Source organism: Phodopus roborovskii, unplaced genomic scaffold (assembly GCF_943737965.1).
Source record: "Phodopus roborovskii unplaced genomic scaffold, PHOROB, whole genome shotgun sequence".
Lineage (NCBI taxonomy): Eukaryota > Metazoa > Chordata > Mammalia > Rodentia > Cricetidae > Phodopus > Phodopus roborovskii.
Window position 1 is genome coordinate 3815056 of NW_026125506.1, and position 17648 is coordinate 3832703.

At 52.8% G+C, this 17648-nt stretch overlaps 1 protein-coding gene across 4 annotated transcripts in view; it reads left to right on the plus strand.

Annotated features, from left to right (window-relative positions):
• Positions 1-17648, plus strand: part of Ube3b (ubiquitin protein ligase E3B) — a 184489-nt gene that overhangs the window by 146370 nt on the left and 20471 nt on the right. The window contains exons 1-13 of one of the 4 annotated variants that reach the window (XM_051176460.1): positions 210-397; positions 3286-3365; positions 5703-5884; positions 6021-6141; positions 7810-7869; positions 8215-8319; positions 8896-8992; positions 10657-10742; positions 11693-11775; positions 14540-14645; positions 14918-15038; positions 15813-15990; positions 16787-16950. In XM_051176460.1, the coding sequence (XP_051032417.1) occupies positions 5724-5884; positions 6021-6141; positions 7810-7869; positions 8215-8319; positions 8896-8992; positions 10657-10742; positions 11693-11775; positions 14540-14645; positions 14918-15038; positions 15813-15990; positions 16787-16950 (1282 nt within the window). In that variant the 5' untranslated portion in view covers positions 210-397; positions 3286-3365; positions 5703-5723. Of the gene's footprint in view, positions 1-209; positions 398-3285; positions 3366-5702; positions 5885-6020; positions 6142-7809; positions 7870-8214; positions 8320-8895; positions 8993-10654; positions 10743-11692; positions 11776-14539; positions 14646-14917; positions 15039-15812; positions 15991-16786; positions 16951-17648 lie in introns of those variants that run through there. The other 3 variants (XM_051176456.1, XM_051176457.1, XM_051176459.1) reach the window with 3 other exon arrangements.

Genomic DNA, 17648 nt, shown 5'->3' on the forward strand with positions numbered 1-17648 from the left:
ACCCCTTCTTAAAAGCGTCCCCTCCCTGTAGCCCGCAAAGAGCGCTCTTTTCCTTTCAGCCACTCCCTCTCGGGCGGGTTCCACCGCCCCCGTGGCTGTGTGGGGCATTTATCCCACCTCTGGAATTTTCTTCTCTCCGGCTGCCAAAGGAGAGAGGAGGATGAGGAGACGTTTTCCTTCCCGGGCAAAGAAGCTGTGCGGAACTGTTGTTTCCCGGAACTGGATAATCGCTCCTAGGCGGAGTCCGGAGCATAACACCCGGGGCATGATGGCGGCCGGGCTTCGGCCGCTGCCCCGGGTTCGGCTGAACTCGGGGAAAGCGGGCTGAGGCGGCGGCTGCTGCGGCCCGGACCCCGAGCGTCGGGGCCTCGAACGGATAAAGACCTCCGGCCAGCGGGTAGCGAGCGGGAACAGGGCGGCCGGTCCTCCGGGTGGGGGGACCTAGGGCTGCGGGCCGAGCCTTGGCTTAGAGAGGGCGGGCCGGGAGGCTCTGGCTCCCGGGATCTCTCCGTGGCCCCTTTCCGCCGGCTTTCCTGTGTGAGGCAGCTGGCCTTAAAAGACAACTAACTCAGGGCGACACCGACTTGTTATTGTCGTTGTTGATGTTGCTGCCAAATGAAAGGCGTTGGGCCGGAGGCGCCACCCGAAGTGGATGGAATTCGAGTTCTGTGCGCTCGCTGCGTGACCTTGGGTGAATCCAGTCACATCTCTGAACCCTCGGTTGTAAACGGAGCACTTAGATCGTTTCACAGGGGTTATTTTACAATACGTTTTAGTGTGGTTCCTGACAGCTCCTAATACAGAAAAACTTCTCCGTGCTTTGACTTCAGCCTATCCACAAGGGAGCCCGGCATTCCCAACTTCTCTTTGATGTGCCGTTCTGGGGGTGGAGGAACCCCGAGTCTGGTCTGTCTGACTTGGAAGTGAGTAATTCCTTTGGGGTTCAAAGTCAGGAACCCGGAGGACACCGGCAAGTTACATGCCCTCTCTGCATTTTGCTGTAGGTTTCTGTGAGCCATACCTTGGGTTACTTAAGACCTATTGTCTATTCTTGAGCATTTAAAACTGGGGTATTGTAGCCTAATAGGATAGAGCCGATGTAAAGGAAGGACCAGTTAAGTATCTGTATAGTGTCTGTGACCTGCCTTTATAGTGGTGGCCATTATGCCTGGCAACCTAGCTTTTTCCACCGTAAAGGACAATTGGCAATGTGTATTTTGCTTCCATCTGGATTCTTGTGCTGGTCCTGTTGCTCACCTTGGACTTAGTCTCATCCAGCGTAGAAGGGTTTCAAGCAGGTTTGCCAGGGAATATAGAGGTAACGCAGAGTCCAAATCTTGTCTGAATCTTGCTTGGCTCTGGAGCTTACTAATGGTATAGCCCAGACTGAGCAGGGGCGGGGTGCGCACAAGAATGGATCACAGATGCTGGGCAGTCATTTACTTTATAGCTGGGAGGCGGCTCCTGCTCTCCTGTCCTGCCCACTACTTGGGGTCTCTTTATTATTATTTTTTAAAAAGATTTTTGTTTGTTTTTAGGTGTTTGAGTGTTTTGCTTGCATGTATGTATGTGCATGCCCGTGGCCAAAAGAGGGCATTGGAGCTTCTAGAACTGTGGGTGCTAGAAACTGACCTGGTTCTCTGCAAGAAGAGCCAGTGCTCGTAGCCACTGAGTGTCTCTGAAGCTGATAGTACTGCCATCTTTTCTTCTGCCCTTCCTTCCTTCCTTCCTTCCTTCCTTCCTTCCTTCCTTCCTTTCTTTCTTTTCCCCCCTCTTTTTGTTTCTTGAGACAGGGTTTCTCTGTAGCTTTGGAACCTGTGCTAGAACTCTAGGCCATGCTGGCCTCGAACTACAGAGATCCAACTGCCTCTGCCTCCCCAGTGCTGAAATTAAAGGTGTGCGCCACCACTGCCTGGTTGGTAGTGTCATTTTAAGGAGAGGACTAGAGGACTTGGTGTTGTAGTCGTGCCTTGAGACGGCTTGCACCTCTCAGGAGCGTGACTGTTCAGTTTAAACAATAGACCCAGGCGTTCATGGACCCATGTGCTGGGCCTGACGAACCTTAGTTCACTTGAGGATAGAGAAACAGCTTAATGGAATGGTGCAGACGGAAAGATTAAAATAGTAATGATGATGATAATAATAATAAATGGGCTGTGGAGAAATCAGTGGTTAAGAGCACTTGCTACTCTTGCAGAGGACTCAAGTTCTATCCCCACATCTCATGGCTCACAGCTACTGGACCTCCGGCTCCAGGGGATCTTCTGGGCACTGCCCTCATATCCTCACAGACAGAAAGAGACACAATTAAAAAGAATGTCAGAAAGAGAAAAACATTTTGTATCCGCAAAGGAAACACACCCCCTAGGCTTTGTAACTGCCCTGTTGGCAGCTCAGTAGAACCATGATATACATGTGTCTGTTCTCATGACAGGCATCAAAGCTGACTATCAAAGGCAGAAGATTCTGAGACTCTGTGAGCAGAGTTGACAGAGCGGGGTGTGTGTGTGGGGAGTGTTGGTGCCAGCTCTGGGTGACTCAGGACCACGTGCTCCTCCCTGTGAGGAGGAGGGCTCCTCATAGTCCCATTACTCAGAACGGCCACTTTGATTTGTTTTTGGCCCTTCACTTTTAACATGCTGGAGAACAGATCTGAGGTTTCAACCCTGATAGACAGCGGTGTGGTCTCTGTAGATCTGCGATCAACCCTGATTGACTGCGGTGTGGTCTCTGTAGAACTTCGATCAACCCTGATTGACCGCGGTGTGGTCTCCGTGTGTGCACATTCCCTTTGCCTCTTTGCCTTTCACTGAGAACTGGGTTCCTGTTATCTCACAGGCTGCCATTTTTTCACTTCTAAGTCATAAACCCTTTTCCAGAGTATTGAAAAAAATGTGAGGGGCAATTGTCTAATTTAACATTGTATGACCTCTTGGAGTTACTTTTGAAGTAGGGTCACATTGAGAGGACACTCTAACCAAAGAGGATTTCCAGGGTTTTAATGATTTAGTTTTATGTGTATTGGATTTTTGCCTGCATGTATGTCTGTATGAGGGTGTTGTTGGCTCCTCTGGAACTGGAGTAACAGAAGCTGTGAGCTGCCATGTGGGTGTTGGGAATTGAACCCCGGTCCTCTTGAAGAACAGCCAGTGTTCTTAACTGATGAGCCATATCTCCAGCCCCTAGACAGTTTTTAGCATCAACGACAGTGTATTACTTACACTCAGTATAATTGGGATGCCACACCCACAAAACAGTACTAATTCTGAATTTTTCTTTTGCCAGAAAACCAACTCCTCTGAAGCCAGAGCTGTGCAAGGTCACTGATGGTCACCTAGCGTCTTCGCTGTAAGGCAGGTCCTCAGGTGAGCTCTCCAGACCTGGCAGAAGAGGGACAGTTAGAAGCATGGCCGCCTCTCCCTGAGGTTAGCAGACTATGCTGGTCTGTTTCAGGAGTTGCTGATGATACTGGCCGGTAGTGGAACGTCATGGTAATGTGTCTGACTAGCATGTACACAAAGGTGTTTCCTTGAGTATTGCTGATGGAAGCCTAGAATGTTGGCAGATCCCGGTGTCATTTGACAGGTGTGGGTCAGGTGGGGAAGGGTCCTGGATATGTTCATGTGACAGGAATCTAGATGTGTTTCAAAGTGGCTACTGCTTTGAGTGACTCTAGCTGGTGAAAGATGCTTTTCCAGAACCTTGCATTCCTGCATGATTTATTCAATGTTTGATCAGCTGGGCTTATGATGCTGTGTTTTGGGGTAGCTAAAGAAATCCTGTTAGGAGGCTCAGTGGGTCAGTGCTGCATATGTTTGGCTGTCAGCCAAAGCCACCCACCCGCTTGGGGCAAAAAAAAAAACAATTACTGGTGATTCTGTCCTGCCCACTGTTCCCCTCCGCCCTGCAGAGCACCTGCCAGTGAAGGGGAGCAGTTCCCGTGTGGCCTGGCCGCAGGGTGGGTGATGTGTAAAGACCCCTGTCCAGATTAAATGTGCTGTCATGGAGGCTGCTGGAAACATGCTCGGTGGAAAAAGCCCTTGCCATGCACACATGAGGTCCGGAGTTCAGGTCCCAGAATCCAGCTATGCTGGGCCGGTGTGGACCCTGACTGTAATCTCAGTACTTCAGAGGCAGACATGGGAGCCCTGAGGCCACTTCAGAGTAGGTAGTCTGGCTGAGTGGGGCAGTGCCTTCAGGTGAGGAGCCTCCTTTCATAGATAGAATGGAGAACAATGGAAGGCACGACATCAACTTCACACATGTATGTCCACTCACACGGAACACACAACACACACAAGCGAAAAACAAAAACAGAAGGAGGACCTTGGGGGCTGGCAAGATGGCTCAGTGGGTGCAGAGGTGCCTGTTGATCAGCCTGGCATTTGAGTTTGATCCCTGCCATGTACATGGTGGAAGGAGATTGCTGACTCCTGCATGTTGTGCTCTCACACACACACACACACACACACTAAAAATAAATGTAATGTTTAAACTTTTTTTTAAGATTTATCATTTTAGATATCTGAGTGCTTTGCTTGAATGCGTGTGTGTGCGTGTGTCATGAGTGTGCAGTACCTGCACGGCTAGAAGAAGGCATCAGATGTCTGTAACTAGAGCTACAGGTGGTTGTGAGCTACCATGTGGCTGCTGAAAAATGTCCCTGGGTCTTCTGCAAGTGTAGCAAGTGCTCTTAACCCATGAGACATCTTTTGTGCCTCAATAATGTAATTTTTAAAGAAAGACCTCGGTTTGCTGAGGTGGCTTGGGTACAGGGGCAAATGGATAGGGATACAGGTGCAGGCGGCTCTGGGGTAGAGATGCTTGCCTTACACATCTGACGGCCTGACTTCAAACTCCAAAGCCCTTGTAAAGAAAATTGACTCCTCATATTGTTTTTGATCTCTACATGTGCACAGTGTCACACTTGCCCACACAAACACAGCGCACACCCACATATACAATGGTAACTTTTAGAAACTGAAAGCAGGTTGGCACAGCAGGCCCTCGTAGCCTGTCAGTCTGAGTCCCATCTGCAGGGTTCACGGGTGGAATGAGAGTCGAATCCTATACCTTGTCCTCTGATGTTCACATGGCCTGAGGGGCGTGCACATACACACCTGCTCGTGCATTCTTGTTCAGATAAAATGTAACCAGACATTTTAAAACAATAGCCTTTTTTTTTCCACGTGTTGCTGGGCATAGCAGAGGCACCAGTAAACATCTCTTGCATGAATGGGTGTCTAAAGTGACAACATAATTAAGATCCTCCACGGCATCACCTGCCCAGATGGGAGGTGACTGTTGTACTGCCTTCTAAGTGTGGGGAGCGGAGCAGAGAGGGCAGGCGCGCAGGGCCGCTGGCGCATGCTAGAGTTGACTGGCACTTTCTGGGTGGGGATGACTCATGCTTGTGCACTTTCACCGTGCTGGGAGCCGACCCCTGCTCTACCCCTGCCCTGCCTGCGCTTTCCCCTGAGCAAATGTGATCACTTAGCACAGCCGGAGATTCTGCCGTCTCTGTGGGTGGTGTGACAGGGTGGTAGGAAGTTGAGACTTGGGTCAGGAGAGCCATGAACTCTAGGGGTGGGTGGGTGGGCAGACGGGGTCCCTGCTGCTTCCCGGGCGTCATCTGCCCTGTGCACCCGAGCCCCTACCCGTGTGTCCACGGTGACCTCCATCAGCTCCTCTGTCCTCCACAGGGTTCGTGCCGGTTTGCAGACATGTTCACCGTATCTCAGACCTCCAGAGCATGGTTCATTGACAGAGCTCGGCAGGCACGGGAAGAAAGGCTGGGGCAGAAGGGGCGGGAGCGCTCCGCTGTGATCATTCAGGCTCTTGTCCGCAGCTTCCTCTGCCGGAGGCGACTGCACAGGGGCATCAGGTGAGAGGCAGCAGCAGTCCGCAGGGCTGCCCATGAGCAGCAAGTGAGTGACCTCTCCCGCATGGCGCTCCAGAGGCCTTCCCCCTGAGCAAGCGAGTTACGGGTGTCTGTTTTACTTTGGCTCTTCCCTACCTAGGAGAGAGATTGATGAGTTTTTCAGCACGGATGACTCTGGCTCCAGTAAAAGAAGTGCACTATGTATTTTTAAGATTGCCAGGAAGCTGCTGTTCATATGCAAAACTAAAGAGGACCATGAGGTAAGCCCACTGTCTTAGGGTTCTGTTGCTGTGAAGAGACACCATGACCACAGCACCTCTTACAAAGGAAACATTTCACTGGGGTGGCTTACAGTTTCAGAGGTTCAGTCCGTTATCATCTTGATGGGGAGCATGGTGGCCTGCCGGCAGACATGATACTGACTACATCTTGACCAGAAGGCAGTAGGAAGTCACCTGACTGTCACTGAGGGAAGCTTGAGCAAAAGGGACCTCAAAGCCTGCCCCACAGTGACACACTTCCTCCAACAAGGCCACACCTCCTTAATAGTGTCACACCCTGTGAGATTGGGGCTGGCTACTGTCAGACTAGCACACCTGGCAGTCACATACACGATTGTCTGCTTGCTCCAGGACCTGGTGTTTGGTAGCATGGACCTCCTTGTCCTTAGGCGCCTGTGTGAGGCACAGGTCACGACTGCCCACAGAGAGATTCAGCTGTGCTTTCATGCTTCCAGAGGCCTCTGCACATTAACTAAACACAGGCACTGCCCTCAAGTGTGCATAAGAATCAGGCAGCAGAGGGACGCGGGTGAAGGAAGAGGCTAGGGGCAGAGCACAGTAGGAAACAGGCATTAGCAGTCAGCGAGTGGTGAGGCCTGAGAGGTCAGCAGGGTCTGCTCTGTGCCCCCACTGGAGGGGCCAGGGGCTCCGGGCTTCCCAGGAGGTGCTAGACGCTTGAGTTATGCTGGATACCCTGATTGAGATTAAATGCTGGTATCTTATTTATCATGATTTACATCACAAAACTTAACCACCTTGCTGGCGTGGCGCTTGTTAGTACGACTGGCCTGGAAGACAGCTGAGGGAAGGAATGGGTGCCCGTGGTCACGCTCGGGGCACTGCTGGGGAGTCCCCAAGGGAAAGCAGACAGGCAGGCTCCCTTCTGGAGCGAGAAGAAGAGCAATGGTCACAGAGATGAGGACATTCAGGCTCAGGGAGGTGACCCCATTACAGGTGCAGATGGGGGAAGAGAACAGGCCGAGTGTAAGCAGTTTTTCCAGTTTCTGCTTCCTCTTGATTTGCATATTAGGGTAAGGGCGATGGCTGAAGAGCTTTTGGCTGATGGCTGTGAGGCAGAGGTCAGTGCTAGTGTTCCCAGGGGTGCAAAGTGTGGGGCACAGGTTAGGAAGATGGCTGTTAGGCTGCCAGAATACAAGCTCAGTGCCTAGGAATGGTGGCCATGGGCGGGAGGCCAAGGCAGGAAGATTGCCGTGAGTCGGAGGCCAGCCCAAGCCGCAGAGACCAAAAGAGGCCCGCTCTGGGTCCTCATGTGAAATGCACCAATTTAAAACACACTCCTAGGCCCTGGTGGCACACAGCTTTTATCCCAGCCCTCAGGAGGCAGAGGCAGGCAGATCTCTGTGAGTTCCAGGACAGCCAGGGCTACACAGAGAAACCCTGCCTTGAAGAACCAAGAAATAAAATCACATCTCTAGGGCAAGTTCTGTAGGCCACCAGTTTGAACCCCGCCTGTAGCCTTGTGTCCAGTGTCAATGTCTCTGAGAAGGAATTGAATATGAATGTGCATGTATGAACCTTATGACATGTTGTCTGCATGCTTCAGATGCCCACCAAACATACACTCCCTCCTCCTGCTCATGTTCTGATTAGTTTGGAGACTTACAACTTGTTTTTCTGCCCCTGCAGAGACTGGAGAAGTTGTGCCGTAGCATCCTGAGCAGCATGGATGCAGAGAATGAGCCAAAGGTGAGTGGGTCGGAGCTGGAGAGTCTCCTACAAGTCCTGGTGGGCTTGCTTACGAGGTCGGAATGGTCCTGCTCAGTGGCTCACACAGATATGCACTTGGGTGTTGGGTGGACGGACGATGCCTTGATCCTGCCTCTTATTTAAGATAGTTACTGCCTTTTCTAGGCTCTGATCTCTAGGGCTGATGTTGAAGTGCACACTGCTGGGCCCTGACCTCTGGGGTTCCTGCTGAAGTGCATACTGCTCTCCCCTTACTCAGGCATTCAGTCTTACTGCCTTGATAGACGTGGCCCTGGGACGTGGCCCCGTAACTGCCCACACTCCCGCTCTTCTCGCTGCCTGTAGGTATGGTACGTGTCCCTGGCTCTTTCCAAGGACCTCACTCTGCTATGGATCAAGCAGATCAAAAGCATCCTGTGGTACTGCTGCGAGCTTCTTGAACAGCTCAAGGTAAACCAAACCCTACACCCAGACCACTATTCTTGGTTCTCTGTGTGCAGGAAGCCGTCATTCCTCACAAAGCCCTGTGAAGAATGCATGGCTGCTGTCCCTGGTCAACAGCTAAGGAAACCACAGCACAGAGGGTTAAGGAACTTCTCTAAGACCATACAGGCAGTAAACAGTCACAGAGGGTTAAGGAACTTCTCTAAGACCATACAGGCAGTAAACAGTCACAGAGGGTTAAGGAACGTCTCTAAGACCATACAGGCAGTAAACAGTCACAGAGGGTTAAGGAACGTCTCTAAGACCATACAGGCAGTAAACAGCGAGGCCGCAGTCCCTGTGTGTCTGTGTTGAGCTGTCTCCGTTACTGCCCCATCCCAGCAAACAGTCAGCTGTCAGCCCAGAGAGAGGTGCCTGGGACCCTGTCTCCCGGGCATGCTCAGCTCTCCACTCCTGGCAGCGTCTGACCCTGTGCTGAAGCACTAAAAGTCTAAGATATGCGGTGTGCAGGAAGCGCGTGGGCCGTGGAGTGGGGTCGCGGGCTAGAGTGTTAATCTCACTCCATTACGCCATCATTTGCAGCCGGAAATCTTACAAGACTCCAGGCTCATCACACTACACCTCACCATGCTTGTCACCTTCACAGACACTTCAACGTGGAAGATTCTCCGGGGAAAAGGTGTGTGGATCCACTTCAGAAATCTCCCCCAGCAGCATTTCTACAGGGGGCACAGCTCCAGCCCAAGAGCAGCACTCTGGGCACACAAGCTCAGGGGGAGCAGCACTCTGGGCACACAAGCTCAGGGGGAGCAGCACTCTGGGCACACAAGCTCAGGGGGAGCAGCACTCTGGGCACACAAGCTCAGGGGGAGCAGCACTCTGGGCACACAAGCTCAGGGGGAGCAGCACTTTGGGCACACAAGCTCAGGGGGGCTCGGAGCGGAGCCCCTGCGCTCGGCACGTCCCTCTGGGCTGTTTCAGAGTATCCAGTGTTAGTTAGCATGTGTGCAGCCCATCCTGCCTTTGAATTTCTCTGTATAAAGGCCTTGTTCTCTGCTCTCCTTTCTAACTCCCCCGCACCCCTGCCTCTGAATGTTGGACTTCATTAAAGCCTTCTGGTGTTAGTTGTTTAAAAAAAAAAAAAAAAAATTAAAGAAAAAGAACAGTAAGGGGCTGGAGAGCTGGCTCAGTAGTTAGGAGCAGCAGCAACTGCCCTTCCAGAGGCTTCCCAATTGGATTCTCTGTGTCACATGGTGACTCTCACACGCACGCACGCATGCACGCACGCAGGCAGAGCATTCACACACAATAAATCTACATGTTTTCAATAATACGATTTTGCCTATAAGATTTTACCGCAGAGTCACCTCCTCCCTTAGAAATTGTCCACAGCACTGGGCCCATCCCCTCAGCAAACGGCCTTGTACATGCCAGGCACTGTGTTAGTAAGACACTGGAGATGCGGTGGTGAGAGATGACCACCAAGCAGAAGCAGGCTCCACAGCCACAGAGTCGACCAGCTGCAGACAGGGAATTCGTGAAAAAAAGAATTGCACCTGTAGGAAACAGCCCGGCTCTTCTCCCTGCTAGTTCTCAGTGAGCCGCGGCAGCCATCGCCATAGTGCTTCTTATACCAGGTGCTGTAAATTACCAACCGGTGACCAAAGCTATGGGAAGATGTCTGCTCTGTGCAGATCCTGTGACTCGAGTGGACAGGGCCTCCCAGGGCTCTGCTTTGCCTAAGGCACTAGGAACACAAGCAGAATGTCCCGTCCCCTGGGGTTGTGGCCTTGAGGCCTCGTGTCCGGTGCTTGTCTATAGCTGTGCTAGAACCCTGGAGAAGCACCTGGAGAAAGGTCCCTTTGACCACGGGGACTTGGGGGCAGCCCACCGTGGAAGAGGGTCCCTTTGACTGACCACGGGGACTTGGGGGCAGCCCACCGTGGAAGAGGGTCCCTTTGACTGACCACGGGGACTTGGGGGCAGCCCACCGGGCAGGGAAAGGTTGGCCACAGGAGCTAGGGACTGACCTGGCGGCTGGGAGCCAGAGTGGGCACATCCCAGTTGTACACAGGAAGCAGGAGGGGCCGAGACCACAATCTCAAAGCCTAACCCCAACACACATAGGCTGTGACGCTCTTCTAGCAAAGCTGTGTTTCTTGTAGGTTTAAGGGTCCCTAAGGTTAGGTTCCACACCGTCCCAGGCAGCACCACCTGCTGGGGACAGTTGTCTAATCACTGGGGACTTTGAATTCAAACCTCTGTCTTTCTTGTCCCCTGCCCTGCTTAAATTGCTCACGTTGTGGCAAGAGATTGTCTTCTCAAACTGTTTTATTTGTTTAGGTGAGAGCCTTCGGCCAGCCCTGAACCACATTTGTGCAAATATAATGGGCCATCTCAACCAGCGTGGATTTTACTCTGTGTTACAGGTCTGTGGCCCCATCCTAACGTGCCCCTGTGGCACCTGAACTGGGTTCTCAAGTGGGTTCCCTGGTGCCTTGTGTCCCCCTTGCAGGGAGAGTTGAGTACGCACTGTCCTCTTGTCCCCTCACTTCAAGTCACTGCGGTTTGCGTAGGGAGTATGGCGCCACTTAGTCCCTAGGATGTTGTAGCTAAAGGAGTCAAGGGCAATCCAGAGTCCTGACTGACTGTCCAGGCTCCCTGGTGGAGGGGGACAGTGCGTTTCTAACTCCATGTCCTCAGATGGCCCTCTGTCCACTCAGTACATAGTGCTAGCTCTCAGGCCGGAGAGTGGGCAGAGCGGGTTACTCTGGAGCTGCTCTGGACTTCCCAGGCGTTAGGAAGAGCACTCATGCGACTCTTCCTTCTGCCCGATGCTGGGATGGGCCAGCTCCTGGCTCACATCGCTTCTCACAGCACAGTGGGCTGCGTCGGCAGAAAGGGTCTTTGGCTGGAACAATGAACAGTGGCTTAAGTCACATTTCACATGGATTTTTAAAACTCACTGTGTTTGAGATTGCTGCGCTGCCCGAGCCAACCTCAACCCCCCAGGCTTGAGTGCCTCAGCCTCCTGGGAAGCCAGGACTACAGGGCAGTGCACCCAGTTCGCAGATGCTTGTCTCCTTAGCTGTTTGTTATGAAAATGCAGAAGGAACCTCCACAGCCAGCAGTGTCTGTGGGAGCTTCCCTTTTCTTTTGTTTGAGATGGGGTTTGCTTTGTAACCAAGCTGACCTGGAACCTGCTCTGTAGACCAGGCTGACCTCAAACTCAGAGATCCTTGTGCCTCTGAGTGCTGGGATTAAAGCATTCGCCAACATGGCCCAGCCCCTCTTTGAAATGGATGAGTGGCTGTGGAGACTCGATGCTCAGGCTGTGGAGACTCGATGCTCAGGCTGATAGCTTGAATGTTCTTTTCAGGTACTGCTGACCCGAGGCCTGGCCAGATCCCGGCCCTGTCTGTCCCCAGGCACGCTAACGGCGGCCTTCTCTCTGGCCTTGCGGTAAGACGCCAGCGGCAAGGATGGGTCCCCAGGATCCTTTCCCCTCTTTGTCATCTTTCCACCCACCTTGTCAGAGTGTGTAAGAAGTGTCACCATAGTGAAAGTGACATTTCTGTGACAATTGGCGCTTCCCCTCAGCCTTCAACATCGAGTGTTTGCTGTGAGCTGAGAGCAGCGATTTGCAGTGAATTAGGTTTGTTCTGCCAGTGGCTGTATGGAGTTACTTTTCCTGTTTAGTTCCTAAGAGTGAAAGGAAGAGGACCAGCCCAGGGCAGGGGGAAGGTCCTGAGAGGACAGGGCTGGGGACACCGGCAGGAGATGCTGACATTGCAGCAGCACAGAGTGTGAGGTGGCCGAGTTGGCCACATTGGTTGAGAGCGTGTAAATGTGTAGACAGGAAGGGCGTCCTTGGAGAAATTAGACCTGCAGTTCTGGGAACTGCAAAGCAGGAAAAGCTGCATTCCTAAGTGCTCAAGAGTGTGGTAATGTGTCGAGAGGCCCCCTACATGGAGAGGGCGGTAACTGGTCATGGAGAAAAGCTCACCCTGGTTGAGCCAGCTCAGGATGTGTGTGTGGCCTTCCCTGCCTCCACCAGCAGATAGATGCAGGCACAGCCCGGTGCTGAGCGTTCTGAGGCCAGATGTCTGAGCATGGAGCCCCCTGCCTTTGTTTGCATGCTGGGCATGCCTATTCCTTTCCCGGTATTGTGTCCTGTGGAGCCCTAGTGTGGTGACACTGCCAAGCTCGTGCTGGTGATCTTCGGTAAGGGCTGGAAAGTAAGCAGCCCAGCCCCATGGACCACTGGGCCTCTGTCACACCTCTTGTGACTGCAGTGGGAGGGGCAGGTGCAGTGAAGACAGCAACTAGTCCAGGCTCCAGGGTTTTCCCTCACCATCATGGCCACATGTAATCAACAGTTGGCTGGGCTGGAAGCCCCTGGTTTTGATCTTCAGGACCACAGATACTGCTCAACTATAAGGAGGTAGGGGCAAAGCATCAGAAGTGCAAAGTCACCCGTGGCTGCACAGTGAGACGGGGGCCAGCCTGGGGTACATTAGCCCCGCCTCAGAAAACAGCACAAAAACGAAATGTTAGATGGTTCCTTAATTTCTCTGTAAGCATTCCACTGACCGTTCCTTAGGGCCGGGTTGCTCCAGAGCCTTCTCTCTATGGAGCAGAGCATCTTTCTCCCTCTGAGTCTTTGCAGATAAACGAGCAGGACCAGGAACTTAAATGAGATTCAGGGTCAGCGAGATGGCTCCAAGGGAAAGCCACTCACATGGGTGGGCCTAATAATTCACATAAAGGCCGATGGGGACACCACATAATTGTCCTCTGACCCCAGCCCTCAGCTGGCGCAACTGTGTGTGTGTGTGTGTGTGTGTGTATAGTAATTATAATTGAGAAGATGTCACCACTAAGTCCTCGAGGACACACAGCTGGAAATGACCAACCCACCAGTGGATTCCCCACACAGTCTCTTGTCTCCATCTGCTCAGTGGTCCAGCACCCCCTCCTGTTTATGGCCAAGTACCGCTGTGTGAACAAACTGCATCGGATGTTGTGCCATTTTTTGCCACTGCGGTCACTTGTGTGTGCATGTGTGTGTGGGATGTTTCTCGGCGTGAGATAGCGTGGTCGTGGATACTTGCATTGGGGAAGAGCTGTCGTACTGTTTTCCAGCCGTTCCCACTAGCCGTTGGTGGGAGCGGAGGCTCCAGTGTCTTCCCAGCCTCCTCAACGGCCGAGTCAGTGAGGATGAAGTGCTGTCTCCATGCCATTGTCTTCAGCAGTCCTGACAGCTGCTGGCAGCCGTGTTCCTGAGTGTTTACTAGTCATTTGTGGGTCATCTCCCTGCCCTGGTTTTGTTCTGCGGTTTGAACATAGTGTTAAACTATGTAGCCAAGGCTGGCCTCAAACCCTTGCCCCTCCTTTCCCTGCCCCTCCTTTCCTCAGTGGGACCACAGGCATGCCCTACCTGTAGCTTGTTTGGCCATCTCCATCTTCAAGTTGGGTTGTTTACTACTAGTTAGTGAGTTCTCTGTGTTGCAGATAGTCTGCTGGCAAATGGCGTGGTCGGCAGGCAGTCCCACTCTGCGCTCCCCTTTCTGCCTTCTGGGTGCTGTGTGTTCACACACCATTCTGGCTTTGAGGTTGTGCAGTTATGTACTGTTCCTTTGTACTTACACTTAGTGTCATATCTAAGCAATGGTGGAACTCCAGAATTCAAAGGTGTCTGGGGGTTTCCTACAAATTTGATGATTTTAGTTATGAAATTATTTTGAGTTAGTTTTTGTATATGGTGTGAGATATAGGGGTCTCTATCTTTTTGGTGGTTTTGTTTTCTGTGCTTGGGTCTTGGTATGCTAGACGAGTGCTCTATAGCCCTGGCTGGCCTTGAGCCTCTGTGTGCTGGGTTACTTGTGTTCACAGCCATGCCTAGCCTGGGCTTTTATCTCACTCCAGTATTTATTTATCTTCTTACGGAAATAATGCATGCTTATTGTGAGGTAATGGCAAGTCCGGGGACACACTGGGGAGTGGGCTGTATTGGAGGCTTTCTCCGTCCTCGTAGTCAGAAGCTCCTCCTGCCCATGGAGTGTTTATCTTGCCTTTCCCCGAATATCTTATAGTATTCTTCTCTCACATCAGTTACTTCAGGACTGACCTTTCCCAGCTGTGCACCCTGCCTCCCGCCCCCCCACCCCCACCCCCACCCCCACCCCCACCCCCACCCCGTGTCAACAATCTTCCCTCTTTCTAGCCCTGTAGTTGCTGCACAGTTCTCAGACAATCTGATGCGACCGTTTGTCATCCACATCATGTCGGTACCTGCTCTGGTGACTCATCTCAGCACGGTGGCCCCTGAGGTGAGTGTGCCAAAGATGTCTCTGGTTTGTTTGTAGACTCCAAAAGCAAAACAGGTCCCCTGCTGGTTCCCACTCCTTCCCTCGGTTTCCCCGGTAGCTGGTGTAGACACGTTCCTGTTAGCAGCCAAAAACATCGGCTCCTGTTGTCGTCTTCCTTCTCCCCGATGCTTGAGAGCAGTGCTCTGCCTCGGTGGGGCACTGAGCGCTGTGAGGTCCCTGGCTCTCGGGAAAGCCCGCCCAGCCCCACGCTAACTGCCTACCATTGCTTTCAGCGTCTCAGTGTTTTAGAATCCCATGACATGCTTCGCAAATTCATCGTCTTTCTAAGAGACAGAGACCGATGCCTCGATGCTTGTGAAAGTTTAGAAGGCTGCCATACGCTGTGTCTCATGGGTGAGTCCAGGCGGCTGGGTTTGGCTTGCTTATGGCCTACGTGTTTTGTTAAGGGCATTAGCGCAGATAGATGATGAGCAGGTAGAATCAACTCAATGTACTGAGTAGACCCTGTGTGGTGGGTTGGCTGCAGAGTTCCTCCCGAAGGGGAGGGAGCTCTTGGGTGGGCTCAGAGCGCTGTCACTGTGTCACAGCATCTGTGGTAGGGGGTTTTGCAGGTGGATGCGTTTGAACACAGCAGAAACCTAATTCTCTGATAGAGCTGCCTAGGGATTGGTGCCCTGGGCCAGTGAAGCTAGCCCTAGTTACAGCCCCTGTGTCTTGGGCTGGACCCCAAGGGGAGAGTGCTTTGGTAAACACTGAATTCAGCCATCTCCCAGGACATCTTGCTAATGCCACATCTTGTGTTCCTCCTGACTTCTAGGTTTTACTGTCGTATTAAATGTGATACTCAGTATCGTGTGCCTCTGTAAGCCTGGCAGTCCAGTCTCTCCCTATAGTAGCCATAGGAGGAAGGGTGGGCACAAGCAGTCACTCCTGCCTTGTAGCCGAGGCTGCGCTTCAGGCTGGGTTGAGAGCTGTGTGCTCATCTGTGGCCATGCTGGGATTTAAAGTCAGGTCAGCCTGGTTCTTGCAGCCCTGGCCCTGACTGAAATCCCTGGAATAGACTCTCCTCCCTGCTAAGACACAGCTGCCTGAGCTGCAGACGGAGCAGAGCTGGGAGAGCCCACAGTGCCACTGTCTGTCCCCACGTGCAGCCGTCTCTCTCCCTAGGTAACATCCTCCACTTGGGCTCCCTCAACCCCAAGGTGTTAGAGGAAGAAACAGACGGGTTTGTCAGCTTGCTCACGCAGATGCTGTGCTACTGCCAGAAGTACGTGTCCCAGAAGAAGTCCAACCTCACCCACTGGCACCCTGTGCTCGGCTGGTTTTCCCAGTCTGTGGACTACGGGTATGCGCGAGAGAGCTTTCCGCCCACCGGTCCTCCCTCCCTCCCTCCTCCCCACCCCCTTCTCCCTCCCGCCAGTCCTCCCTCCCTCCCTCCCGTTCTCTTTCCAGCTTTCATGGTTTGGTTTTTCCTATAGAAATAATTCATATTTATTGTATAACATAGATACGGCCTGGGGATTGGCTCGCTGGTGGAGGGCTTGCCCAGCAGGTGCCAGGCCTTGGGTCCAGCTCAAGCCAAGAGAACATTAAACACCCTGGGACCCTCATATGCAAACGGCCTGAGTGATTGGCCCTGCCATCCTTGTCCTTTATTGATAGTTTTTGTTTTGTTTTGTTGTTCGGTTGGTTTTTGGTTTCTCAAGACAGGGTTTCTCTGTGGCTTTGGAGGCTGTCCTGGAACTTGCTCTGTAGACCAGGCTGGTCTCGAACTCACAGAGATCCACCTGCCTCTGCCTCCCGAGTGCTGGGATTAAAGGCGTGTGCCACCACCGCTGGAGTGACAGGCAGATACAGACTGGATGCCTTTGCAGACCCAATGGTGGCGGTTTCTTTATTCTGTTTCTTTGACAAGAAATTCCTTTTTTCTTTGTCTTGTTACTTCTTAGGCAAAGCTAATTATGCCTCTAATTGGCAACCCTCCAGCCTCCCGAGTGCTGGGATTGCAGGGCTTCTGACACAGTTGCACAGCTCTGCCCTTTTACTGTGTCCCCTGTATGAAGGCCACCCTTGAGGAGAGCATGCTCTCCCCAGGGGACAGTGGGTAGCACTGACAACACCTGTCTCCTGCTCTGTCCTAGCCTCAACGAGTCCATGTACCTGATCACCAAACAGCTGCAGTTCCTGTGGGGGGTGCCCTTCATCCGCATTTTCTTCTGTGACATCCTCAGCAAGAAGCTGCTGGAGCACCCTGAACCCGCCCCTGCGCAGCCGTCCTCCCCACAGAACGTGCTCCCAGTGAAGAGTGAGTGGCCACACCCAGCCGAAGGGCAGCTCCTGGGCCTCGCTGCCTGTGGGACACTGCCATCTGCAGGCTGCGTGGGTCCACGTTCAGTCGGGCATAGAAATGAGAGCCAGTGAGCTAGAACGCCGCAATCAGCACGTTCGGGGTTCGCTCCCCTGTCTCTGAGCTTCAGCTGGCCTGCGAACTTCCTGACAGCCAAAGAGAAAAGAGTTTTGTGGGCACTTTCTTTCTTATTACCGGGGAGGAGAGGAGCAGAAAGTCCTTTCTGTAAGGGACTTTAAGCTTTTTTTAGTTTAGTTGTAAATCTCGCACATAGGACTCCTCCAAGGAGCCACTGAGGCACAGGCCAGGCTGGCACCTCAGCAGCACCCGAGGTAGAAGTGGGCACCGAAGAAAGGGAGGGTTCTCATTCTGCTGTGGTCACAGCTGTGCTCACAGTTAAGGAAATGTCACCAGCAGACACTGCTGAGCCGGGATGGGGATGGTTCTGCCGCTGGTGGGTGGTGGTGAGTGTGGGCTCCACCCACGCATGGCTTCCTCTGCCTAAGAACAGAAAAGCCAAAGGCGGAAGTGGAATGCCAGTCAGCCAGGCCTCAGGGCCTCAGGGTGTCCGGGGCACTCCCTCCAAAACACAGACACCGTGCCTGGGCCCAGCCCCTGCCTCCCTCCCTCCTCCGATGCAGCCCTCAACATGTCCC